General features: G+C 36.6%; 1 protein-coding gene across 8 annotated transcripts in view; it reads left to right on the plus strand.

Moving 5' to 3' along the window:
- The window catches only part of ATAD2B (ATPase family AAA domain containing 2B), a 139101-nt gene that overhangs the window by 7207 nt on the left and 104195 nt on the right, over positions 1–27699 (plus strand). For 2 of the 8 annotated variants that reach the window (XM_006050618.4, XM_006050619.4), the window contains exons 1-7: positions 1874–2414; positions 17593–17744; positions 22268–22317; positions 22674–22827; positions 24243–24345; positions 25754–25862; positions 26753–26794. In XM_006050618.4, coding sequence (XP_006050680.1) covers positions 2199–2414; positions 17593–17744; positions 22268–22317; positions 22674–22827; positions 24243–24345; positions 25754–25862; positions 26753–26794 — 826 coding nt within the window. In that variant the 5' untranslated portion in view covers positions 1874–2198. Of the gene's footprint in view, positions 1–906; positions 1053–1872; positions 2415–17592; positions 17745–22267; positions 22318–22673; positions 22828–24242; positions 24346–25753; positions 25905–26752; positions 26795–27699 lie in introns of those variants that run through there. The other 6 variants (XM_006050620.4, XM_006050621.4, XM_044926198.2 and 3 more) reach the window with 5 other exon arrangements.

Here is a 27699-nt window from a genome sequence, read left to right on the forward strand (position 1 = left end):
TACTATTACAAAGCTGAGCAAGCATCCTTACTTGAGACTGTATCCACTGTTAGGCTGTAGCTGTACACATTTGTTACTTCTAGCAGTTGGCCAAATAGTTTTTTTTTTTTTCTAGTGGCACTTAGTTGCCTTTAACTTTATTTGAAACAATTTTGTTAGATTGTATCATCAGCTGTCACAATAGCATGCATTAAAAAAACAAACTTACAAAGTTGGTAATTTTTGTGTAGCCAATATTGAAGATGGAAGGAAAAAGGCAACATTGTTGGCATTTTTCCATGTTCTCTAGCTAAGTTGTGTCTGACTCTGTGACCCCATGGAGGGCAGCTGGCCAGTCTTCCCTGTCCTTCACTAACTTCCAGCATTTGTTCTAACTCATGTCCATTGGATTAGTTATCCCATCCAACCATCTCATCCTCTGTTGCTCCCTTTCCTCCTGCCCTCAGTCTTTCCCAGCATCTGGGTCTTTTCCAATGAGTCGACTCTTCGAATCAGGTGGCCAGAGTATTGGAGCTTCAGCTTCAGCACCGGTCTTTTCAATGAATATTCAGGGTTGATTTCTTTTAGGATTGACTGGTTTGATCTAGGTTGTGGTAACTCAAATAACAATCTGGCTTTCTCAGTTTAGGACTACAAAAACAAATACAGAAGCAAGTCCTTTGCCTGCTAATTTGCATACCATACACATTTTCAGGATACTTTGAATAATAAAGCCAGCTTCTTTCTGCAGGAAATGAAACTATTTTGTTCAATGATCTCATAGCTAATTGACACAGGAAAACTGAAGTCTCAAGTATTATGAGGTCTCCATACCCAAGAGGCGGGTTCTAAGTAGTGGGTGAAGTGTTCTGGGGAGGGTGTGGTATGCAAATTAGTGTAAGAGGGACTTGTCTGCTTTCCTGGAATCTGTACTGCTTCTCCAACAGAAAAACCACTTCCATTCCCAGTGCATTATACAATTTTGTTGAACAATTAGTAGCTTGGATGGCTGGAATTTTGTTGCAGCTTTGTTGATTTTTACAAGACTTTTCCCGAGTCTTCAATTTTTCTAGGTAAGGCAATTTTTGAAAATGAACATAATTCTTATTTACAGAATAGCTTTTCATATTGTGTCCCTTAATCTTTTTCTATGAAAGTTAAATGGCACATTTTGTATCTTTGTGTTCAGCTTTTTGTATTTTAATTCTTGCCCGGGCAGAAAGCAGTGGAAGCTCTTAGTTAGAAGAATTCATTCTTCGTGGACTCCGCCTTAGGTCTGGCTAAGGTTACAGAAAGACAGTGCCTTGCTTTGTTTAAAGACGCAGGGTTATAGTGTTAGTTCTTTCTTAAGCTTAACCATGTGCCAGATACGGCACAGATCTGTTTTTATCACAATTATCATTCATATTTTTCTAGCCCTCAAAAGTACGACTCAAGTTCAGTGTCTTGGCTTGGGGTCCCTGGGTATCCCTGGGATTCCCACTCAGGTCACCACGCCCTCCTCTGCACCGGCCTTTGCCAGTCCTTTCTGGCTCCATCCAGGGCACCTGGGGGTGATGGTGGGGATGCTGGTGTAGCCAGGCCTGGCCGGGTATGAAGGTTCCACGACCGACTCCAGCGCGCTAGCTCGTCCCGAGCACATTCTGGTTTTTCTCATCCTCGCTTCCTCGGCCGCTGGCCAGACCTAGAAACCATAGAGCTAACAGCCCAGAGCGTCCCTTCCTTGGCCGCCGAGCGCTGACAGCGCGCCGCTGGGAGGGGCCTACTGGAGGGGCGGGGGAAGAGGAGGGAAAAGCCGGCAAGAGAAGGGCTGGCCGGCCTTGCAGCGCCCCGCAGCGGCCAGGCCGGAAGCGGTCTCGTCGGCCCTGCGGCGCTGGAGCCCTGACGCACGGAGCTCGAGAGCGAGAACGGGAGAGAAAGGGGCAGAAATGGCGGCTCCGCTCGGCTCCCGCTGAGTAGGGCGAAGCCGGCAGAGTCTGAGCCGTCGGCCCGGAGCATCGCTCCCGTCTCCAGCTACCTGTCTTCGCACGCCGACTTCCCTTCCTCTGCCCTGCTCTCGCCTGTCTTCGTCTGCTCTCCGCGGAGTCTGGTTCGGCTTGTCTTTCCCGGCCCGGCTCCACTGGCCCTGACTGCCCGGACAGCGGGCCGGCCTTCCTTGGGTCTCCCCGGCGCGGCGGGCGCCGCTAACGCGGCGTGGACCCCGTCCTCCTGGCTGGACCATGGTGAACACCCGGAAGAGCTCTCTGCGCCTTCTCGGATCTAAGTCGCCTGGGCCTGGGCCTGGGCCTGGGGCCGGAGTAGAGCCCGGGGCGACCGGAGGCAGCAGCCATTTCATCTCCTCTCGGACCCGCTCCTCCAAGACCCGTGCTGCCAGCTGCCCCGCCGCCAAGGCCGGGGGAAGCGGCGGCGCCGGCGTCGCTCTGGATGAGGCCCGGGTAAGAGCGCGGCGGCCCGAGTCCGGAGGCTGGCAGGTCCGCCCGGCCGCCGGGGCTTTGTCTGGCCGGGTCGGAGCAGGAAGCCTCCGGTGGGGACCGATCGGGCGGCTGGAGACCCGGTCTGCGGGTGCGGTGGAGGGTGGCAGCCAGCTAGGTAGCGCCGCGACAGCTCTGCTGGCCGCGCTCTTTTGTGTGAAGAACGGGACTTGAGTCCAGGGGTGAGGGTTATTGCGGGGTGGGGGGGGGTGCTGTTTGTCTTTTCGGGGACATCAGAACAGCCTGCTTTCTGTGTCCTTGTCCGGCCTGAGAGAGGAATTCTGGGGGAGCACGAGCGAGGGGCCAGAGTCCCCGTTTGGAAGGGCTGGAGAGGAGAAGTGAAAGTTTTCTGCGGTGTCAAACCCTTCTTGTAAAGTGTCAGCTCCTGCCGGTGTCTAACTCCAGCTTACTCTCAAACTGTTTGGGGGTGGTTCAAGTTGGTGAGGAAGTGAGCGGAGAGCTCCAGTTGGCATCCAGGCAGGGATGCTGAAAAAAGTTTGTAGCTGCTCTGACAGCAACTTTAAAAACAAAATCAACACTATCGCCTCTCCAGGCAGGAGCGATCAAACGTGATGTTTAGAATCAGCCAGCCCGCTAACCAGGGTTCTAGAAGGGACTCAGTAGAGTTTTCTAGTAGAGTCTTCAGGTCGCAAAAGGGGCACGTCGAAAGAAACATGTCGAATATTATTGGTAGTAGGCACTATCATCTCCAGATTGTTTGGTTTCTTGAATGTCTTCGTCTGGGTAATACGAATAGTTTATAAAAGGTGAGTTAACAACACCGTTGTCCCATTACTGCGAAAGTGACATTTGAAGAACACCGGTGATGATTTAGTATTTTTTTTTTAAAGTGGTAGATACCTAAATTTATTACAAGGTAAAGCTCTAAGCTAGTACGTATGTTTTATCACTTTAAAGGAATCGATAAGGTTGTGTTATGAGATTGGTTATGAATTTAGAAAAGAGAATGTTGCTTCTGTCTAGAGAGAGGCTAATTTTCTAAGAGTAATTTGACTGGATATTGTTCATTTAAAGTAACTCATTTAAACCCACACTATTTTGTTATTCTTAGGGGAGAAAAGCAATATTTTATATAAGGGTTTACAAGATTATGTTTGTGTATGCTTTTTTTCTGTATCTGACACTAATCAGAATGAACTAAGGCAAATACAATAGACATATTTTATTTTACTTTTCTGAAATATGTTGTATCTTTGAAAATATGTTTGCCTTTACTTTGCTAAAAATCTGGAAAATATTTTTTAAATTGCCCTATGAGTAGACTATTTTGGGTCTTACAGCTCTCTTAGGTTGAAATAAGAAAGCTAAGTCTGAAAGTTGTGCATACTATTCAGAATAATTATTCTCAACTTTCTGTCAAAATTATTCCAAACACATACAAGTTTACAGACTTTTTGAAGCTAACATCTATTTTAAAATAAAAGGAAGACAGGTTTTCCCTGTACCCTTAAGTACAAATAAAATATTTAGAGTGTAAGCATTTAATTGTATCATGCTATGAATGCCTCGTCTATTCTGGAGCAGTGTCTCAATCTAAAGCAATTAGCTCATCTGTCACTGATCATTTTGTGGTCCCATTTTTGAATTCATGGATATTATGCTGTCCTTACCCCCCTGAGGAATGAGGTGAGGTAATTTGTCAAGCAGCTGTTATGGAGATGTTAAAAGGCAAGGAATCAATAATCTAAGGTGGAAATGAACATGTGGTAGCTTTTAAATTGCTAGAAGAATGAAAGATGTTAGAGCTCTTTCCAGAGAGATACTAATGAAACTGTTTCAAAGATCCTTTCAAAATGGTTTTAAAAGACCATGAACAACAGGCCAATGAATATTTACTTTGAATTTTTTTTTTCGCTTTAAGAAGATTTGTATTCTGATCCGAGTAGATGATGGAATGATCTAATTGCTTTCACTGAGAAATTTAAGATATTTACTAATCCTGTATTGTCCTTTAGAAGAGGATAAGTTATAATTCTAAATTTAAGTTTATAGACTGTATATTTATGAAGCATGCAGTGGATTTCTTTGCTGTGTATTTCTGAAATGGGTTGATTTGGGTTTGGTAAGCTCTTCCTTTCAAGTTTCTTTTCTGTTGCAAGAATTTAGCATTCCTGACTCACCCTTTCTGATGTACTTAAAGGCACCCTCTATGTCTGTGTGTCTTAGACACTTGCTAATATCTATAAAGAATTATTTGGTGGAAAATGGGGTTGCTTGTGCTGTTGCTTTAGCAGACTTATTTTTGTGGTAAGAGATGTATTCCTCTTGATATGATATAAAATGAAAAGATTCTCCCTTTTCTATTTTTGTGTGATGTTCTTTATTTTACAGGTGATGCTGCTTTCACCCCCTCCCCCACCCCATTTGTCCTCTCTCATTTTTAGACTATTTGATCCACTGTGTCTAGAGACATTTTATTTGCTCTGAAAAGCCTTAGGACCATGAGCTGTCATAGCTTTGCCTTTTCCCCAAGTGTGTGTAGGGTAGTGAAATAAATATGATACCTATTTTTTTGTGCATACACTATTTTAATGTCAAGTTGACTTGTGCTCTGCAATTTTTGTGTAATAATTTCTCCTATATACTTGGTTGTGTTTGCTTGTTTAATGTGTATAAAACTTGACCTCTTTTAGGTCAGTTAATTAGCATTTGTTTGCTAAGAGTCGCAGCAAACTCATACTGTAGTCAGAAATGGAAAGCAGTTAAAAAAAAATTTCAACTCTTTTTTTTTTTTTAATCTCTTTTAGGCCTGTTTGTTGGTACTTTTGGCTTGTCACTACCTTTTTGTGCTTTTTGAATCTTAGTTGAGAGAATCAAAATACATATCTTGAGTAACTTTATAGGTAAATCTGCTTGATTTTTATTTTTTAGGAAAAAACCTCTCAGGCCTTCTTTAATATAGGCTCTTTTATCATTCTGTACTTTTTCTTTTTCAACATTCATTCATTTGCCAGTGTAATAGAAGCTGCATGGTGGAAGTTGAGGGTTAAACATGGAAAAGAAGCCTGAGAGGGAAATATAACCATATATATAACTCTCCAATAAGTAGAGAAAAATACAAGTTCCTCAGAGTAGAGCAAATTTTTCCTTATGTCAAATTCATATGGAGCACCATATAGGTGGTATTGTGTAATGTTGTAAAACAATTTCCCCTGTCACAGTTTTGAACTAAAAGCAGCTATAAAGTTCATAGGCTTATCTCCAGGATTGAACTGATAATGAAACTTAAAAAAAATTCATTTGTTGGCCATTTCTGTAGTCCAGATATATAGACTTGCAGTTTTTAGGTCATGGATGAAATTTACACTTGTAGAAGTGAATGCATACTAGTTCATCAAGTCCTTTTCCTTGGCAGATAATCTTTTTAACCATCCTTGGATACGCCCTTGATTGCATGTCTTCTAAATACTGATTATAGGTAAACCTGTAACCTCTGAAAGCTCAGTGGACAGGTGGTAGGATTAACATTTGTTATGAGAAGGAAGGAGCCCAACCAGTATCTGCACCTGAGTGGGGAGTGATCCTGTCTCTTTAAGGTTGCACGTTAGGAAAGTGCCGCATTATTTTGAGTTATGTGTTTGGCATTTCTTTTTGGACACACATAATGAGGTTTCATTTGTGTACGTTCCTGAGTGGTTTCTTGATATTTGGGTTTTTGATCTTGTACTAGGAATGTTTTATGTTTCTGTTATGTGTCTGTTCTGGGGGAGAATTTTGTGAAAAATGAGTCATTGAGTAAAAAGTTCTATGGAAGTACAAAGGTAGGGGGAAAACCATATGTAAAATGTGCTAACTTTATTTAAATATGCATTAGACAATTTTTAGAGAGGCAAGTGTTGTATGTGGCTTATGTCAAACAATCGAAAATCTATGTTAAAATTAATAGGTCGTGATTTGTTTTAGCTTTTAGATATTTTAAGTATATGCTATAAGATTCTAAACTTCAGATGCTTTTGAGCTGTAAGTATTTTGGCATAAGATTTTTTTAATTTTCATTTTTAGATTGTTTAATCTGTAGGTAGAATATATACCTTTGGTTAAAGTCTTTCTCTCCTAGACTCTTCTATTAGAGTAGTATAAGCTCCCTGGGACCAGGCACTATCTTTCATTTTCCCCACAACTGCTGTATTCCCAGGGTCTAGTACATCATCTGACATATAGAAGATGCTTAATAAATACTTGTTAAATGAGTGAATGAATAGCATAATAAGTAACCAATCTAGTGGGTGAAAATTGTGAGGATTGAACTCTGAGAATAGAGGGTAAATAAAACACAGTCCCCACCTTCATGGCTCTAAGTATGCATGTGGAATATACATGAGAAATTGTTAACAGAAAAAATCAATTCAAGGTAGGAACCAGATGACATGGATTCTCAGTGTGATAAGAGTTCTGATCCTTTACTCATTGAGTGTTTTGAGTGGAACTCTTTGATGTTCTTTAAGGATAGAGATTGTCGTGTTCACACCTATATCCTGAGTGCCTGCAACAGTGCCTTCCAGATGTAGTGCTCAATAGTCTCCTCTTCTCCCCTCTCCACCACTCAGGTTGCAGGATCTCAGTTCCCTGACCAGGGATTGGACCTGGGTCACTGCAATGAAAGCACTAAGTCCTAACCCCTAGACTGCCAGTAAAGAGTTTTTGAATGAATGAATGGAAAGTAGCTTCATTTGAAATTATTTTCATATTGGTGGTCTTCAGTTTTGCTGTAATTACATGTTGCAATTTGCCCAACAATTTGGCCCATTTGGTGGTATTCTAATAAGAAGGAGAGGAGTAAACTAAGGTTTGCTTAGCATCTCATACCAGGTGTTGAATGCTGTCTTATTCAACCCCTGCAATAACCCCATGAGGCAAGTGATGGTATCCTGTTTTACAGCTGAGGAAATTGAATTGCTGAAGAGGTTAAGTGACCTGTAGAAGGCCAAATAGGCATTAGTAATAGGGTAATATTTAAGTCTAGTTGTCTTTTACACATCTGTTTCTTACTGTCTCATCTGTATTTATCACTACTGTTTGATGCTGTTCATTCAGTTTTCACAAATATCTGAAAAAGTGAAGAAGGCTGCCATTGTAGAGTCAGAAAGTACTGTATGTAGGCAGATTTTTACTAGACTATCTGGAGTTGTAGTGTTTAGTATTGAGATGAGAAGAATGAACAGTAGCCTGTGGGGATATGAAATACAAGACAGTGATTCTTTTTAGTAATTGCTTGCGGCCTGATTTTCAGGGGGTGGGTGTAGGGAGAGGAGCAGGCATATAATGTGAAGATAATATTTTGGCAATATTTTTGTTTCCTACTATTTTAAAGCTGGTTTGGGAAAAAATCCCTATAAAAAGACTAAGTCTGGGGACTTGTGATATGTGAAAGTTGGACCATAAAGAAGGCTGAGTGCCAAAGAATTGATGCTTTTGAATAGTGAAAGTGAAATCAATCAGTCATGTCTGACCCTTTGTGACTCCCTGGACTGTAGCCCACCAGGTTCCTCCGTCCAAGGGATTTCCCAGGCAAGAATACTGAAGTGGGTTGCCATTTCCTTCTCCAGGAGATCTTCGCAACCCAGGGATTGAACCTGGGTCTCCCGCATTGTAGGCAGACACTTTACCATCTGAGCCACCAGGGGAGTCCAGTTGAAGTGTAGTGCTGGAGAAGACTCTTGAGAGTCCCTAGGACTGCAAGGAGATCAAACCAATAAATCCTAAAGGAAATCAACCCTGAATACTCATTGGAAAGTCTGATGCTGAAGCTCCAATACTTTGGGCACCTAATGTGAAGAGTTGACTCACTGGAAAAGACCATGATGCTGGGAAAGGCTGAATGCAGGAGGAGAAGGAGGTGACAGAAGATGAGATGGTTAGATGGTATCTCTGACTCAATGGACATGAGTTCACTGGGAGATAGTGAAGGACAGGGAAGCCTGGCATGCCACAGTCCATGGCGTCGCGAAGAGTCAGACACAGCTTGGCAACTGAACAACAACAATTTGAGTAAATAAGACTTGGTGCTTCTTGTTGCAGACCTCTGTTGAGCATTTTGGTACCTCTGTTAAGTGGCTTACTTGTTAGGGACCTTGAAGTTGCTTCATGAAAATTCATTTCCCTTATAGCTTACTAGCATCCTTTATCTAAAATACACTTCAGTACTCACACTTAGGGTGGGTGTTGCAGTTGTATACTTGATTGTGCAAGTTAAGGGAATCCAATTTTAAAAAACAAAATCAAGCCCCAGCACACTGTAGTTTCTTAATCAGTGTCACATCGTAATAATTTTAAATATGTTTATAGAAACAGGGGAAACGTCTTTGAGAGATGTGTACAAACATGAGAGAAACTGGTGCAGGGTAGTTTCTGTATGAAAATTTTGGAAGTATTTTAAATGAATTAAAAAATGTAACTTAATTTTCATGTTTTAGTTTTTACTCTTCTAATTAAGTCTCCAAGTTTATTAGATGGGAGAATTGAGAAGTGATAGTTGCCTAAGGCCATATGATTTTAAAAGCAACAGTTCAACTGGAAATGGAAGTTTCTTTAATTTTTAGTATCTATTGAGTGACTTGATGTGCCAGACACTGAAGGGAAAGGAGCACACAAGACTCTTTACCTGAGTTCTTAGACAAAACATTTATTTAAAGTCATGAAACCAGTATTTCAAATAATATGGAAATGCACAGAAAAAAATTAAAGGACTTTCCCCACTCCCATGATTCCTTTAGTTCATTCTTCCCAGGGATAACCACTGTTAAAGCTGGTGTATATCTTTCCAGACCATTGCACATGTAAGTATGGGTTATTTATACTACTTATGATAATTATTTTTTCTCTTTAATTATGTATCATGTATATTCTTTCATATCTGTCCTTCTTGCTAACTTTTTAATATTTTGTTGTATCTTTACACCTCACTTCTTTAACTTTTCCCTGTTGATACACAGGTAGGTTTTCTCCATGTTTTTAATATTATAAATAATATCACATAAAATGACCTTTTTCTTTTAGGCGAAGTGGAAATATTGAGTCAGAGGTATATTATACTTTAAGCTTTTATAGTTTTTGCCAAATTGTTCTATAAATAGGCTAAACAGTATGCACCCCACTCCCCAAAACTCTCCGCACTTAAGTTTTTGTACATTTTACTGGCTGATGAAAGGAGTTAGGGGTTAAGTTTCTTGAAGGGCAGACTGTTTAATCATCAAGTATGTTTATATCTAACACAGTAATAGATGTTAATAAATTTTGTTTGTGGAAGAAATGGATGACTGAAGATAATAAACTTATGAAGTTATGTTAATACTACAAAGCCAAGCAAGTATCCTTACTTGGGACTGTATCCACTGTTAGGCTGTAACTAACTGTACACATTTGTTACTTTTAGTGGTTGGCCAAATTGTTTGTTTTTTTCTTAGTAGCACTTAGTTATCTTTAACTCCATTTGAAACAATTTTGTTAGATTGTAGCATGACAAGTGTCACATCAGCTGTGCTTTAAAGAAAAAGCTTACTAAATAGGTGAATTTTTGTGTAGCTATTTTAATATTGAAGATGGAAGGGAAAAAGCAACATTTTTGGCAATTGTTGCTGTTGTTCAGTTGCTAAGTCAAGTCCCACTCTTTGCAACCCTGTGGACTGCAGCATACCAGGCTTCCCTGTCCCCTTCACTATCTCCTGGAGTTTGCTCAGACTCATGTACTCTGAGTCAGTGATGCCATCTAACCATCTCATCCTCTGTCGCCCTCTTCTGCTCTTGCCCTCAGTCTTTTCCAGCATTGGGGTCTTTTCTAGTGAGTTGGCTCTTCGCATCAGGTGGCTAAAGTGTTGGAGCTTCAGGTTCAGCATCAGTCCTTTCAATGAATATATTCAGGGTTGATTTCCTTTAGGATTGACTGGTTTGATCTCCTTGCAGTCCAAGGGACCCTGAAGAGTGTTCTCTGGCACCACAGTTGGAGAGCATCATTTCTTCCATACTCAGCCTTCTTGATGGTCTAACTCTCATATCTCTACATGACTACTGGAAAAAACATAGCTTTGACTATATGGACCTTTGTCAGCAAAGTGATGTTTATGCTTTTTAATACACAGTCTAGGTTTGTCATAGCTTTTCTTCCAAGGAGCAAGCATCCTATATACTTTTTACTGGCTAATTTAAGGAGTTAGGAATTAAGTTTCTTTGAGGACAGACTGTTAATCAGCAAGTATATTTAGTATCTAGCAAAGTAATATGTATGTACATGTGTGCTCAGTCATATCCAACTCTTTCCGACCGCATGAACTGTACCCACCAGGCTCTTCTGTCTGTGGAATTTTCCAGCAAGAAATACTGGAGTAGGTTGCCATTTCCTCCTCCAGGGGATCTTCCTGACCCAGGGATCAAACCTGTGTCTCTTGTGTCTCCTGCATTGATAGGTGGATTCTTTGCCACTTGTGCCACCTGGGAGCAAGATAACATAGTAACAGGTGTTAGTAAATTTTGTTTGTGGAAGGAATGGATCACCGAAGATAATAAGCTTATGAAGTTATCTTACTACTACAAAGTCAAGCAAGTATCCTTACTTGAGACTATCCACTGTCAGGCTGCAGTTGTAGACATTTGTTACTTTTAGTGCTTGGTCAAATAGTTTGGTTTTTTCCTAGTAGCACTTAGTTGTCTTTAACTCCATTTGAAACAATTCTGTTAGATTGTATTGTGACAGCTGTCACATCAGCATTCATTAAACAAACTTACAAAATTGTTGAATTTTTGTGTAGCCATTATAATATTGAAGATGGAAGAAAAAAGCAACATTTTCAGCAAATTATGCTTTATTGTTTCAAGAAAGGTAAAACTGCAACTGAAATGCACAAACACATTTGTATAACACATGGAGTCAGTGCTTTGACTGATGGAATGTGTCAAAAGTGGTTTGGGAAGTTTGCATGCTAGAGATTTCTCACTGGAGGATGCTTCATGGTGGGGTAGACCGGTTGAAGTTGACTCCAATCAAAGTGAAATATTAGTTGAGAACAATTTATGTTATACTATGTGGAAGAGAGCCTACATACTCAAAATATCCAAATCAAGTGCTGAAAATCATTTTCACCAGCTTGGTTATGTTCATCACTGTGGTGATTGGGTTCCACATAAGTTAGTCAGGAAAAACCTTGATTGCATTTCTGCATGTCATTCTCTACTTAAATGTAATGAAAATGTTCCATTTTAAAAATGTGATGGGTGGTGAAAAGTGGATACCATACAATAATGTGGAATGGAAGAGATTGTAGGGCACGTGAAATGAACCACCACCTACCACAGCAAAGGCCGATCTTCATCCCAAGAAGGTGATGTGTATACAGTGGGATTGGAAGGGAATCCTCTACTATGAGTAGGAGCAGATTCCAAACAATTAATTCCAACAAGTACTGCTTCTAGTTAGAGCAACTAAAAGCAGTGCTCAATGAAAATTGTCTGGAATTAGTCAACACAAAATGCATATTCTTTTATCATGAAGACCTTTAGCGAGACTGCACGTTTCTCTGATGACCGGGCAAAAACTATTAGAGCTTGCTTGGGAATTCTGGTTCATCCACCATATTCACCAGACATTGCACCTTCAGATTTTCATTTATTTCAGTCTTTACAAAAATTCTCTTAATGGAAAAATTTCAAAAGACTATAAAAGGCACCTAGAACAGTTCTCTGCTCAGTAAGATAAAAAGTTTTGGGAAGGTGGATTTATGAAGTTGCCTGAAAAATAATAGAAGGTAATGGAACAAAATGGTGACTACATTGTTCAATAAAGTGAAAAGTGAAAGTGAAAAATGTGTCTGTCACTTAAAAACCGAAGAAACTTTTTGGCCAACTGAATATTTCCTCAACCTGGTTTTAACAACCTTATGCCCTGGTGGCTCAGATGGTAAAGAGTCCATCTGCATTGTGGGAGACCTGGGTTCACTCCTTGGGTTGGGAAGATCCCCTGGAGAAGGAAATGGCAACCCACTCCAGTATTCTTCCTGGAGAATTCCATGGACAGAGGAGCCTGGCGCGCTACAGTCTGTGGGGTTGCAGAGTCAGACTGAGTGACTAAGCACAGCACATGAAGTAAGTAGTAGTTTTGAGTTACAGTGGCAGTGTGGCAGTGGGAGGCTGTTCTCTCTCTTAAGTCTGTGGCATGCTTTGGTCTGCCCATTGTCTCTTTGTCATTTTAAGTCATGTAATATTTTCAGATAAAAAGATATTATCTACCAGGAAGAAAATTGCTGTTTAAACTGTGAGATATAAACTATTTTTATCTTTATGACGCCTCAGCTCACTTCTATATTTGTTTTCCCTCTTTCTATAGTCTTTCATGATGATTGTTTAGAAATATTAAACTAGTAAGCTGTTGCTTTTGGGATATTTGAGGAAATTTTAGGATATTTTGTATGCCTGAAGTTTTAGGACTTTGTAGAATAGTATTGGCTCTAAGAAAATAAATAGCAGTGTGAGTTTTGTTTTCTGAAGTCATGGTAACTGCTGCCTCTGTGAATTCTTTTTACAAATGAAAGAAAAAGAAATTGCCCTTTAAAGCTTTCTCATGAAAACAGCAGTACCCATTTTTCCAAAAGGTGGAAGAAAAAGCTGTCTTATAAAGGAAACTGGAACAGGTTGATGGCACCAATATACTTTCTAACAAGGGCTGTTCCTATTCTGTTTTTTCTTTTCTCTTTGAGGATCTTTTCTTCATCAGTTATCTTGCTCTTTTTTGAGGGGAAGGGGCTTGCTGCATGGTTTGTGGGATCTTAGTTTTTGCTTTTGAACTATGGTGTTGGAGCAGACTCTTAAGAGTCCCTTGGACTGCAAGGAGATCCAACCAGTCCATCCTAAAGGAAATCAGTCCTGAATATTCATTGGAAGGACGGATGCTGAAGCTGTAACTCCAATACTTTGATGTGAAGAACTGACTTAGTTGAAAAGACCCTGATGCTGGGAAAGATTGAAGGCAGGAGAAGGGGACAACAGAGGATGAGATGGTTGGATGGCATCACCGACTCAATGGACATGAGTTTGAGTAAACCCCCGGGAGTTGGCGAGGGACAGAGAGGCCTGGCGTGCTGCAGTCCATGGGGTTGCAAAGAGTCTGCTCCAACACCACAGTTCAAAAGACATGACTGAGCGACTGAACTAAACAGAGTTCCCCAGTCAGGGATGGACCCCAGCAGTGAGAGCACCAAGTCTTAACCACTGGACCACCAGGGAATTCCCCTCTTTAAATTTTTATTATAGCTTATTCTCTTCTGTGGCCCCTTTTCTTGTATTTACAAGAATCCAGGTCTCTTAAAAAAAAAAAATTCATCATTGACTTCTTTGACTTTGTAACCTGTTTAAGACTATTGTCTTATTTTCTTAATTCTGACACTTTGGAGAGTAGCTTTGTGGTTTATCACCTGTACATTCTCACCACTCACTCAATTCTTCACTTAGTGATTTCCACCTCAGCATTTTGCAGAAATTGCCCTATCAGAAGTTACAGTGGAAAAAAAAAAAGTTATAGTGACCTCCTAATTAACAATCCACACATTTACCAGCTTTTATCCCATCTGATCTTTTTATAACCAAACTTCTACTCCCCTTGTTTGAGTGAGACACTGTGTTTTTCTCTAGTTTATGTGAGATCCTTTCTGCTCATCTCTGTAATGTAGGCATTTTTAAAAGTTTTTTTTTTTTTTTTTACTTTTGTTCTCTTGTTTTTTCACTCTGTATGTTGCCTATGACCCTTTTAGTACAATTTCATATTTATCTCTAGTCCTCACATCACTCTGTCTCAGAATTGTGTTTCCCACAATCTGATAGACATCTCCCTAGATTTCTGGCTAGGATTCTAAACCTAACTTTCAAAATCATAATTAACTGTTACGTTTCTCCCATCAACATCTGCACACTACTTACCTCCCCCCACATCCCTCCACCTTCCTCCATAGCTCCTAAAACACAGCAACCACTTTTTATGCCCACTCTGTCTTTACATTTAATATTGGTGTTACTAATCTCTTAATTATTCTGCTTTCTGGAATCAGTTTCTTATTTTCTATATTTATAATGCTGTGTGAATCCATCATCAGGACTTGAATCAATCTCTTGATTTACTAATTCACTTACTGCCTCGAATTTTTCATTTTTTAATGCTGTGCTTGGGTACATTCTTTTTGTTTTTTAAGTCCAGGTTCTAGATTTCTGAACAAATTCTAATCTGGGCAGGAAGCCTTCCCTGACAACCAGGGCAGCATAAAATTCTTCTGTTTCATTATTCTCAAGTTCTTTTACCTAATTTTAGGAGATTCATGGTTGAATAGGGTTTAATATTTGTGGTAGCTGATGAATATGGTTTAAGAAACTCAGGGAATTCACTTTTACAAATTGGAAAACTTTTCTACCTATTTTAGAAGGTTAGAGTTTAGCAAAAAAGTCACTTAGGTGGGAAGGACAACTTTTTATTGTATTTTTTGTACAATTTGACATTATTACTATTATACCTCTCTTGGAATGTATCACATCATTGAATCATGTTCCTCTGACAATTCTAGGTGTTCCATTATTGTTATAAAATAAAGTCCACATGATTTATGATGTCTTCCTTCATCTCAGCTGGCAGTTACCATTTTTTGCTTTCAGAGAATTGTGTATTTCTAGATTCTTTACCATCTGAGCCACCAGGGAATCCCATTCCTATTATAGTACTTACTATAATTTGCTATATATTGTTACTGTAGCTGTCAATTCAATAGATTGTGTATAAGGGTTAAGAAGATTTTGTCTTATGTGCACAGTAGGTCCTAAACAAATGTTTGTTAAATGAAATTACTCCCTTTGTTTGAAATGCCTTTCCTGCTCATGGATTGTAACCACTCTGACACATATTGCTAAATGACTGTGGGTAGATTGCATAATCTCTCCTAAATATTTTTATCCTGAAACTAGCAACGCCTTCCCTCAAAGGGTTAGGTTATAATTAACTAGTAAAATGCTTTGAAGAAGTTAAAGTTGAGCATTATGATCATCCTATTAAAGGTGAACTGTTGGTATCAGGTTTGTAGGTAAAGCTTTCCCAAAGCTTGAAGTTAATTAGATGGTGTTGAAGTAATTATTTTGTAGTATTTGCATCTGTTTTTTTGCTTTACTTAAATCCCTCGAGTTCTTTGGAGGGAAGGAAGCCTTTGTAATGCTGTTTATAAGCCGAGTCATGATTGAAGTCTTTTCACTGTAGGAGTAGTATAGTGCAGCATTTAAGATGATGTGTATCATACTATACTTAAATCTTTTATATGCCAGAGGTCCTCAGACTTCTATGTGCTAAGAATCCTTTGGAGGCCCTCATTGAAAATATCCCACCTCCACCCAAGGTTCTAGTTTTGCAGGTTATGTTTATTAATGACAAATCAGGTGCTTTCTGATTCAGTTAGTATGTGGACAACACTTTGAGAGATACTCCTGAATGAAGCTGTAAAAAGCCTGTAGTATATGAGAGAATGACTAGTAAATAAACATATAAACTCATATGACTTATGATATTCAAAGTCATTAGTTACATAATATTCACAGAGTTATATAATAACTCACATATTTAAAAAATGGCTTAACTTCAAATACTTTTACTATTTTTCCTTGAATTCAGTAAGTACATAGTACTTATTCCCAGAGTGTATTTGTGAAACTTCAGTACCTACAGATGACTCCAGTTGCTGATGGACAAGGAAGCCTGGTATGCTGCAGACCATGGGGTCCCAGAGTTGGACATGACAAAGCAACTGAACTGACAGATGCCCCATGAGAAAAAGAGCTTGGTTAAATAAGTTTGCGAATTGTTATATACTGTCATCCATACTTGGAGATTTATATTGCATATTAACTTTTTTTCTGTATCACCATGTGGCCTGTGGGATCTTGGTTCCTCTACCAGGGATGGAACTTGTGCCCCTTGCATTGAAAGTAGAGTCTTAACCATTGGACTGTCAGGGAAGTCCCTGCATGTTAACATACTAAAGACTCTTACAAGTCCTGAAGCAAAAAACCTTGGACCTCATTGTTTTCTGAAATGTATTTGACTATGAGCTTTCCTTTGTTTCTCCTAGCAATTTCTATTAACTTACTGAACAAACTTAAGGAAATTTGCTTTTTTCTTTCCTCCCAGTTAGGAAATGAGTGAATGAATTGAGCAAGGAGGGTGAACCTGGGTCTCCCTCATTGCAGGCAGACGCTTTTAACCTCTGAGCCACCAGGAAAGCCCCTACTAGGATGCCAACTAAACTATATAGGAGTGATTGGATTAGATAATTACCACCATGATGGTATTGGATAAAGGCCAGTAATAGTCAGTGAATGCTGTGGCTAGTGAGTTTGATGAAGAACAGAGTATTGGTTAATTTTAAGAATGATTTCACATAAGCTAATCAAATACAAAGGGAAAAATAGTGACTTTATAGTGGGAAAACCTGGCAGACACCAACTTGATTAGGTGATCAACGTTATTCTTAATGATGGGTAGGTACAATATGCATAGTATCACGTCTGTATATTCTTCCATGAATGTTATGGCCTGAATTGGGTTACGAGGAACATCAGGTAGACCCAGACTGATGGTCATTCCAGAGAATTAAAAAGCTTGTATTCTTTACAGTCAAGGGCATGAAAATGAGAACTGAGGGGACTGTTCCAGATAGGAGGCAGAGGAGGTCTGATAACTACCTACAGTATATGTTCCTGGATATAATTCTGAATCAGAAAGGAAAGAGAGATCATGTTGGGACATTTGATAACATTTGAATGTATCTGCAAATTAGCTCTGTGTTACATCAATGATGATTTCCTAATTGGGAGGATTGAATGATACTTTAATGTAGCAGAATTTTCTTGTAAGTTACACACTGAAGTATTTAGATATATCTACTCTACACATATTTTCTGTAGTCTTGAAATTATTTAAAAATAAAAACTAAACATTTTGGAGCATAAATTTATCTAACTTTTTTGTTTTTATATTTACAGATGATTACATTTTGCTACACTTGTAGAGGGATTCCTTCAGTAGATAGTTTTTGATTGAATAAACACTATCCAGGAATTTAAGAATTCTATGAGTTTTAGTAAGAAATGCATTTTAAACTTTTTCTTTCAGAAAGCTGAAGCTGATGGTAGTTTAAGTGATAGCCATGTGTCTCCTCCAGCCAAACGCACTTTGAAACAACCTGACTCTGTTTGCAAAGACAAATCAAAATCACGAACTACTGGTCAGCGAGAAGAATGGAACATATCAAGTGGACAGGCCAGGTGAGAAGGGAGACCTCACCCATTGTTTTTTCATAATTTTTTTGATGGGATTCAGGGCTGATATTAATGCTAATTTTCTTAAATTGTAAAACCACCTGTCTAGGAATATTTATAAATTGTATTAAGCTTATTTTATAATTTTTGTATGTAATTTTATTTTCTCTAAATATACCAAAAATACATTTAGTATGTAATAGAAACTATTATTACTTAAAACATTAAGAATTTTGATAGGTCTTGAATGTGCATACATGTTTATACTTCTGAAAATTTAAATAAAAACAATGGTTAGAAGTATATTTTTTATTTAAAAATAAAATAAAATCTCTTCTTCCTAAAATTATTAAATATTCCGCTTGAATTGGTATGCTAAAATGTAATAAAATCTAAATTAATTTCTAATAAATCTTTTCATGTATCTGATTGTTTTCAACTTAAATTTTCAACTTAAATTTTCTCTGTTTTGATATGTATTATGAACATAATTTTACTCACCAAAGTAAGTGGTACTAATTTAATGTAGATAGGATAGCTGTATACACACTCAGAAGAGGTTTAAATTTTCAGCTTAGAATCCTTCGCTTCTCTTTTTTCCAAAGTCTTTGATGTAAAAGTGCTGATGATGTGCCAAATGCAAACAAAAGTAAAAGGGAATTCCTTTTTGACAGTATTTTTATTTTATGTCTGTAGGTAAATTCTGGATACTGTTATTAGTCTTTAATGAAAATAATCTTTGGAGTTACATTGATTTTGATAGGCATTATACATTTACTAGTCTCTAAAGAGTCTGTGCTTAATTTAACATGTACCATTTTATTTAAAATTTTTAATTTTGCATTGTCTGAGAGCTAAGTTGAAAATTATGTGAATCATCTATTGATTTTTTTTTTTAACTTTCCCACCTTTCCCATACTCATTCATCTGTGAGATGAAACACATCCAGATCACTATAATGATGTCACTTAAAATAAGTACTTCCCTTTAATTATACTTCTACACTTGATTTATGGGATGTAATCTGTATTCTGTGTTTATTAGATGAGTGAATCAGGCTTCTTTTTCTAACAAATGTTTCTAAAAAGTATCCTTTTACTGTTAAAAGTTTGGCTTTTAATTGTAAGATAATTTTAACAGTGTAACTCAAATATGAGCCTCTCTAGTACAGTAGATTTCTCACACCTTATCCACTCAGAGATCTGTATAAATTAATCTTAATCATGTCTTTCATGTAAAAGAAGAGTTTTGCTTCCATTTAGATACCTTAAGAGTTTGATATTCCTTTTAAAAAAAACTTTAAGTATATTTTGAATAAGAAACTTAAGAAATAATGAATACTAATAGAATTTACTGCTTCTGTTTTGACAGGAGAATAATGTTTAGCAATTCACACAATTTTAAAAGTTTTTGGGTTAAACTTTCATCGAGGAATGTGAAAAGACACTGCTAGAGTCTTTTAGTATTTCAGATGACCTGAAAAGAAAATGCCATTTGGTCTGTCAGATTCAACAGAATTGAATTTTTGGGAAACTTGTAGTTAAAATATTTTAGATTTTGAGATAATATAAATACAAAAATCAGGATTTATATGAGTGCTTATATTAGTTTTTATGTCATGAACCTGAGAATCCTAATTCCTTTATTTTGGTAATCTAAAGTCCTGAGAGCATCTAAAGTAAAATGACTGAAGTTCTTTCAGGAAAATGATTTTTTAAAATGCAGTTCATTTGGAGGAAAATTGAATAAAGATAAAAATTAGTATTAGCTATGAAAAATGATGAATCTTAAAGGACTTTAACAACCATTAAATTCTTTAAAGAAACTACTGTTGATTGGTAAAATAACATTTAGGAATAACTTTTAGAGATTGGATGAAGATAGAGATTAAAATGGAACTAGAACTTTGATGTCTTCATAAATGATTTGAGATAGATTATAAGTTTTTTTGGGGGGAGGGATCTGGGTTTATATATTTAAAGTCCCAAGTTTATCAATATAGTTACAGTGATTGATGATATTTTTGTAAAATGAGGATTTTCTTGGTAAAATCTTTACTGTATTACATCTTTTCTTCTCTAGCTTATATGTAGAAATTCATAAATATACTTGCTAACCTAGATAGCTATTGCAGCTTACAAATATTTTGAGTTCAGAATCCCATTTCATTGACTTTTGTCAGTTGACATTTATTTAGCCACTGGATATTTATCTAATTTGGAGGCTGTGTGTTGGGGAGTAGGTGGTTGGAAGAGTCAACACAGAGAATTCTCATGGCATGCATTTGATGTCTATAGAATAATAGAGAGACATACTCTGAGAAACACACGAAATTAAATCTTTGATAAGCCTAACTGCACTAAAGTGTAATATGTGTGAGAATTTTGTTTTGTGGTCAGATGATTAGGGGGTAGTGAGGTTAGGCAGAAGTGTAATCACCACTGTTGAGGCTTATTAGGATTGAAGGCTGGTAGTGGTTATAGTTTTTCCAAATGAATGCTTTTGCTGAATTGAGGTTTAAAATTCTCATAAATCATTGAATGCCTTGGGTTTATGTGGGTGAATAAGTAATGATTTTTGAGTCTGGTATTGAACTGGTAGCATGTTCCACATAATTAAAGATGTAGAAACTTTTAATGTAATAATTACTGAATGCAGTGATAGTGTCTCCATTTAAAAAATTTAGGGTACAGAGATAAAGGGAGATATCCTCCACTTACTCCCCATTTTAAAAATAAACAAAGAGGACTTCATAATCATAAAGGATTTATTAGAGGATTCATTTAATCAGCGAACCTGCATGGTTATATTTTAAGTGATTAATTTTGGGGAACATTGATTCAAGAGACTTTTTAAGCACCTATATAATTGTATAGGCAGACCAACCCTTGAAATACCAATATTATCTTGTCTCCTTTTTTTTTCTTTCTCCTTTTTATAAAGAGAAATGATAATGGTACAGTGATGACAATAAGCTATGATTGTAAGTTAATGGGATTGATTGAAGTTTTCTTTTTTTGCCCACCTTAAATCAGATCTTTCATTAGCAATGAAATAAAAGCAAGTAAGCACTGTCTTCTTTAGAGGAACAAAAATTGTTACTGTGTTTTCATCCTAGTGATGTTATTTTTTCAATGGAGTTTTAGATTTCTTATGTAGAATGATTTTAGGGTTAGCATATTTTCTTTTGAATAATTTATGTGAAATTCCAACCATTTGGTCTTACATACAGCTAAAATTCATTTGAAGCCAAGAGTTGTGAATTAACTGATGTCCCTGAGTTAATATTATGTTGGGTCCAAAGCCAAAATGTATTTATGCTTTTTCTATGTGGTTTTAAGTGGATTTTAAGAGTGATTCTAGTAAATTCCACATGTATAATGTTTTAAGGAATAACCTAATAACATCATTTTACTACTTTATAGTCAAGCTCATATACCAGGAGAATTGTATAATAAAGATTCTAAAAATGAAATACTTTCCAAGAAGTAGTATTTTAGAACAAGATGGTTGCGTTGTTTTCCTGGGGAAAGGAGGGATGGACTTTTTTGTTTTTGTGTTCTTGATAGTCGGAAGGTACGTAATAGTTTTTGTTTATATCATGTAGTCATTCCGTCTGTGACTTTTACTAGACAGGGACATTTATAATTAATATTTATAACATTTAATATATATAATTAACATAAAGCTTGCTAGAGTAACCAAAAATGTTAGAATATTTTAGTTAAAAAATGTTGTGCAAACCACATAGATAAGCAGAAGACAGTCATATATACTATTTTTTGAATGTCGTCTCTCTCCCCTTTTTAATATTTGGAAATAATAATTGTTGGGTATTTAAAAAAATAAGTTTATGTTGACAGCTCTTTTATTATGTAACAATTTTTAGTTTTTGTCTTTGAATTTTAATTATACTAAGGTATACTGCAACTTTCTTCCATAGATTTTCATATTTTGATGACATTTTATCTTTCTAGTGACTGAACATTTCTGTCCCTCCACCAAAAGGGAGAGTGGTACAATGACTTTTGAGAGATTAATTAAGTTTTCATGTATTAGTTTAGAATGTGTAATATAATACTTTGAAGAAATTATTAAACGTTGTTGGTATTCAAGTACTTTTTTCTTCTTACAATTTATTGCTTGAATAACTTTGTTTGAATCTTAGGTTGTCAATGGAAACAAGTAGTAAAGATCTGTGACCATTGTTATTTATGGCATTAGTTAACTTTAGGATACATACAAAGCTTAAGCCTTTCCATTGGATTTTAATTTATAGAGTTGAAGACAGAGTGAGTTCAGTTTATAACTTGTTATTAAAGCTTTTCTTGAAGTAATGAAATGACTTCACTAATGTATTTTATTTGTATATTATCAATCTTAAGGTAAAAAAATGTTTTCTTTCCTTTTAAAAAAGTAATATTGCATTAGTGACATTTTAAAGATTAAAGTGATTCCACCAGCATTGCATTTTTGTTTCTTTAAATGAATGTTGATGTGTTTGCATATTAAATATAATTGTGTTCTAGGTTAACTTCTCAGCCTGGTGCTACATTACCAAACGGACATAGTAGCTTATGTGAGTATTCTGTTATGAAACTGGTTAGTATTGAAATACTTATAATGTTGTTAGAGTTCTAAAGTGGGGTAAAATAGTGTAATTTACTAGTATGCTCAGCATACAGTTGGAAGTGACTGGATTACAGTCATGGTAAATATGTATATAATTGTTAAACATTGAGAAATTAGTACAATTGAAATAATTTAAGTTATCATGGCAGATTGTAAACAGTTTTAGAAATTTTACATTATTGGATATTAAAGCCATTTAAGAGGTTATAGTAAGCTCCTTATAGTCTTTTTAAAGTAATTTTTGATTTTTTTCTTTCTTTTTATACTCTGTACTTTGAAATGGAAATTTCTCTCTTCTTGTAGCCCTTCGAAGCCATCCCCATCGAGGGGAAAAGAAAGGAGATGGGGAACTTTCTTGTATAAATGGTGACATGGAAGTCAGAAAAAGCTGTCGTTCCAGGAAAAACAGATTTGAAAGTGTGAACCAGAGTTTGTTATTTGATCAACTGGTAAATAGGTATGAATGTTTTTGCAGTAAGCAGTTTCATGTAATTGTTTTTTTTTTAAGCCAGTTGTGTTTTAAAAAGTAACTTAGGCACTGACTTAGCAATCAGTACAATTATTTAAAAACTTAATTTGAATTAACCTTGGTTAGCTCTAGTCACTTTACTAGATTTAATGCAATTTATGTGATAGCATATTTTTTTCCCTCATACTTTTTAAGCTCTTGTGCATAGTTAGGTAATACAAAAAGAAATTTTATTTTAACTTCACTACTATAGTCCTTTAATATTTGCTCTTTTAACGTTTATGTTTTGACAGTTTTCAAGAAACATTAAGTTCCATTACTGATATATAATAGGTATAGTTTTACTTAGTCGAGATTCTGAATTGAAAGTCTTTTGAGACTGCACATGTTGGATATAGCCTAGCTGACTCCTCCCTCAGCATCTACTTGCAATGAAACTGTATTCTTCTCAAATAATAAATCATTCCTACTTAATCCTTGTAATAGCCTGGAGAAGGGAGATGACTGTAATTCCTATTTGAAAGGAGAGGAAATTATATTTTATTGTGGTAGTGTCAAATTTGAGTATTAGTTATCATTTGTTAAGTACCTAGATCAGTATCTGAACACATAGTAAGTGCCGTGTGTGTTTAAAATGTCAATGTCAGTATATATTTTGTGGATGTCAGTTTCCTCTAATTTCTAAATATATCTGCCCTTGGAGTGGAAGGTGGGAGAGGTTTAAGAGGAAGGGGACATAGGTATACCTATGGCTGATTTATGTTGATGTATGGCAGAAACCAGCACAATATTGTAAAGCAATTATCCTTCAATTAAAAATAAGTAAATTTTTTAAAAAAGAAAAAATGTATCAGTTCAGTTAACCTTATGCTGGCTTTAAACTTTTTACAAATTCTTTATTCTATACAATTTTTAACACCATCTTCAAATAAAAAGATTTGAATTAGTTTTTTTTTTTTTTTTTTGGTACCATGGATCTGATAGTTATTTGTAGTAGTATTATGAATTTAAATATTTGAAGCTGAGTAAACAAAGGTCTTCTATTTGTAAGTTTTATTTTAATATATCATGACAGAAGATATTCTGTTTCTGTCTTTCTTTTCTTTTTTGGCCATGCTGCATGGCTTGTGGGATCTTAGTTCCCTGACCAGGGTTTGAACCCAGACCCCAGCAGTGAAATCACTGAGTCCGAACCACTGGACTGCCAGGGCATTCCCTGTTTCCATCTGTTTTTGAGGCAGTATCTTCTAATGGATGCTAGTTCAGAAGAAGATATTAACTGGGATATTAGGTACAGTTAGAAATTAGATGGCTTAATTATGCTTTGGTGAGCTCTTTTACCTGTATGATATAGAGTTTGATCCTGCAATTGTCTAAACCCTAGTTTTATTATGTAATTGTAGTACTGCTGAAGCTGTACTACAGGAAATGGACAACATAAACATTAGACGGAATCGTCGATCAGGAGAAGTAGAACGGCTTCGAATGTGGACAGATACAGAATTTGTGAGTATGTTAACCTTAACAACTGTCCCTGGTGGCTCAAAGGGTAAAGAATCTGCCTGCAATATGGGAGACCGAGGTTTGATTTCTGGGTCAGGAAGATCCCCTGGAGGAGGAAATGGTAACCCACTCCAGTATTCTTGCCTGGGAAATCCCATGGACAGAGGAGCCTGGTGGGCTACAGTTCATGGGGTTGCAAAGAGTCGGACATGACTGAGTGGCTAACACAACAACAACGGCAACAACGACAGTCGTTGCAAGTAGTTTTTATTTTGATTGAGGAATTCAAAGAGAGCAGCATTTGGATTTTCTTGAATTAACAGAAGTGTTCCTTTTTCGTTTCCAATTTAATCTGAGATTTTGTTGTTTTCTTTTTTCTTTTATCCATACCTTGCTTGCCACAAGCTTCCTCAAAAGACCCTCTACCCTTTTGCCAGAGAGATCTCCTGGAGAAAGAAATGGCAACCTACTCCAGATTCTTGCTTGAGAAATCCCATGGACAGAGGAGCCTGGTGGGCTACAGTCCATGGGGTGGCTAAAGAGTTGGATGCAGCTTAGTGACTAAACAACAACATCTTAAAGTACAACTCTGATTCTGTTGTCAACTATTAAGGTGTTTTTTTTTTTTTTTTTTGGCTGCACTGTGTGGCATGTGAGATCTTAGTTCCCCGACCAGGGATCGAACCTATATCCCTTGCATTAGGAGTATGGAGTCTTAACCACTGAACCACCAGGGAAGTCCCTTTAATGGTTTTTTAATGCGTACTGAATTAATTAAAATCACCTTAGATAGCCAGTGGGAATTTGCTATATGACACAGGGAGCTCAAACCCAGTGCTCTGTGACGACCTAGAGGGGTGGGACAGAGTAGGAGGAAGGCTCAGGAGGAAGGGGATATATGTATACCTATGGCTGATTCATGTTGATGTATGGCAGAAACCAATACAACATTGTAAAGCAATTATTCTCCAATTAAAAATAAATAAATGAAAAAAAACCTAAAACACCTCAACTGGCATAATATGGTTTCAAACTTTATCTTCTCACACATCATTGTCCAAATACAAACCCATCATTCTTACTTTCCTATCTTTTACTCTTGTTAATACTTCTGGTTGAGGACTTAATGCAGTTCTATCTTTGTTTCAAGGCTCATTTCAAGTGCTTCCTCCCCCACTCCCCTAGGCACATTTCCCCTCTCCCTGCCCAGTTTTCAAGTATCTTATAAGTTTTATTTTTCTTCTTGTTTCATACATTTATTAAATTCAGTAAGGTCCATTTTCATTGATCTGTGCCTTGCAAATAGATCCTCAGTAAATTTTATCAAGTGGGCATGTCCCATTGGGCTAGTGATACTGATGGCTGGGAATAAATTTCATGTTAATATTTGACAGATTTCTCTCTTTAAAAGGAAAACATGGATATGTATTCAAGAGTGAAAAGGCGAAGAAAGTCACTGAGAAGAAATAGTTATGGTATACAAAATCATCATGAAGTCTCTACTGAGGGTGAAGAAGAAGGTTTGTAAAGCACCTTTATGAAATAAATGCTACAAAGTTCAGGTGGGAGGAAAGAAAAACATATACAAACTATATATATATGTGTGTGTGTGTGTGTGTGTATATATAGTATATTGCTGGATGGGTGATTTTTGACTTTAGAGGTCTATATTATATAATTCGGAATAATTTTTGTTCCATTTGCATTTGAGTATTTAATTCCTTCATTTGGAAAAATGCCTTTGCTGTACGCTATGCATTGTTGTGTAATATTGATATATCTTATTAGTAAGCTGTTGGGTAGTCCTTAAAGGACCTAATCTGATGCAACATTTGCCATGGGCTGATCTGCTTGTTAGTAGGCAAGACCTCTTTTGTATTTAGGTACTTTTTAACTGGAAATCTCTGTCCATAGCCACCTAAATCTATGATTATTTGGATCTCAAATTTAGTTATGGACACAGGATGGTGAAGTTAAGAGAAAGAAAGACTGCTAATACTACTGGAGGGAGTGGTACTGCTTTTTTCTGAGGCCTATCTATCTGAGTTCTGATTTGAAGAATCCTGACTGAATTTGTCAGGCTGGATTTGGGAGTAGATGAAAGCACATTTGTCTGAGGATTATAAATTGATGATTAGTAAGGTCTATAGGATTTACATTTATAGGGTTTAATTCTGTACGTGTTAACTTTCTTTATTAAAATGGATTTTTAGAAGATTTGGTATATTTTAAATGCAGTATAGTTGTTTTTCACTGGGAAATCTTATTAGTTCCTACTATTCATGTAGCTTAGCTGGATAAGAATGGGTTTATTTCTCAAATTCTGTAATTAATATATTATTAGTAAGTTTTGAAGAGTTGATATTTTTAATGAAGGTATTTTATTGAGCAAATATTGTTGTTGTTACAGCTAGAACCTCTATATTGCTTCCTTTGGAGAAAATCAGTATAGGTGAGACAGATTTATAATGTGATTTTTGCCTTATTATTAACTGAACATCTTTGTAGATTTCCCTGAGGACTTGCCATGTTTAGAATTTTTTCTCATAATAAATAATGCAGTTTTTTTTTCAAAAGGTAATTTTTTGAAGTTTTAAGGAAAAAGTGTTATTTACTTAAGTAATATTGCATTTGCTAATTTTATCATGAGTAAAATGTAAAGTCCTTTGCATTTTTAGTCTCCTGTTTCACTGAGCATCACTGACAGTTTAATATTTTTTCCAATGCTTTAATATGATTGTGTTATATTGACAATTCCTGTGATTAAAAAGTTAATCATAAAGTACATTGCATTTGAGGACCATAAGCTTAAACATTTTCATCAAACTCTTTTTTCTTTTTAACGTTTAATTTTATATTGAAGTATAGCTATTTAACAATGTTGTGATAGTTTTATGTGGAAAGCAAAGGAACTCAGCCATACATATACATGTATCCATTCTCCTCCAAACTCCCCTCCCATCCAGGCTGCCACATAATGTTGAGCAGAGTTCCATGTGCTATACAATAAGTCCTTTTTGGTTATCCATTTTAAATATAGTAGTGTTTCACCAGACTTTTAAACTGTAAATAGATGTCACATCATAGCTATAGCAAAATTACTTTTTAAAAATAAAGGATTTATGTACATTATAATTTATTTTTAAAGTATATAGCCAGGTAAATTATAAACTGATCAAGAAATAAACTATTACCAGTACCCTAGAAATCTGCTTTCATACTCTCTCCCAATCTCTGCCTGAATTTTTCTACCAAAAATGTAACTAATCTGTGTTTATCTGTTATCAGTGGGCCTAATAAACCATTACACTGCCAACAAAAATTACTCTTGTAACATTAGTAATTATCTTTTAAGCA

Source organism: Bubalus bubalis, chromosome 12, assembly GCF_019923935.1.
Source record: "Bubalus bubalis isolate 160015118507 breed Murrah chromosome 12, NDDB_SH_1, whole genome shotgun sequence".
Lineage (NCBI taxonomy): Eukaryota > Metazoa > Chordata > Mammalia > Artiodactyla > Bovidae > Bubalus > Bubalus bubalis.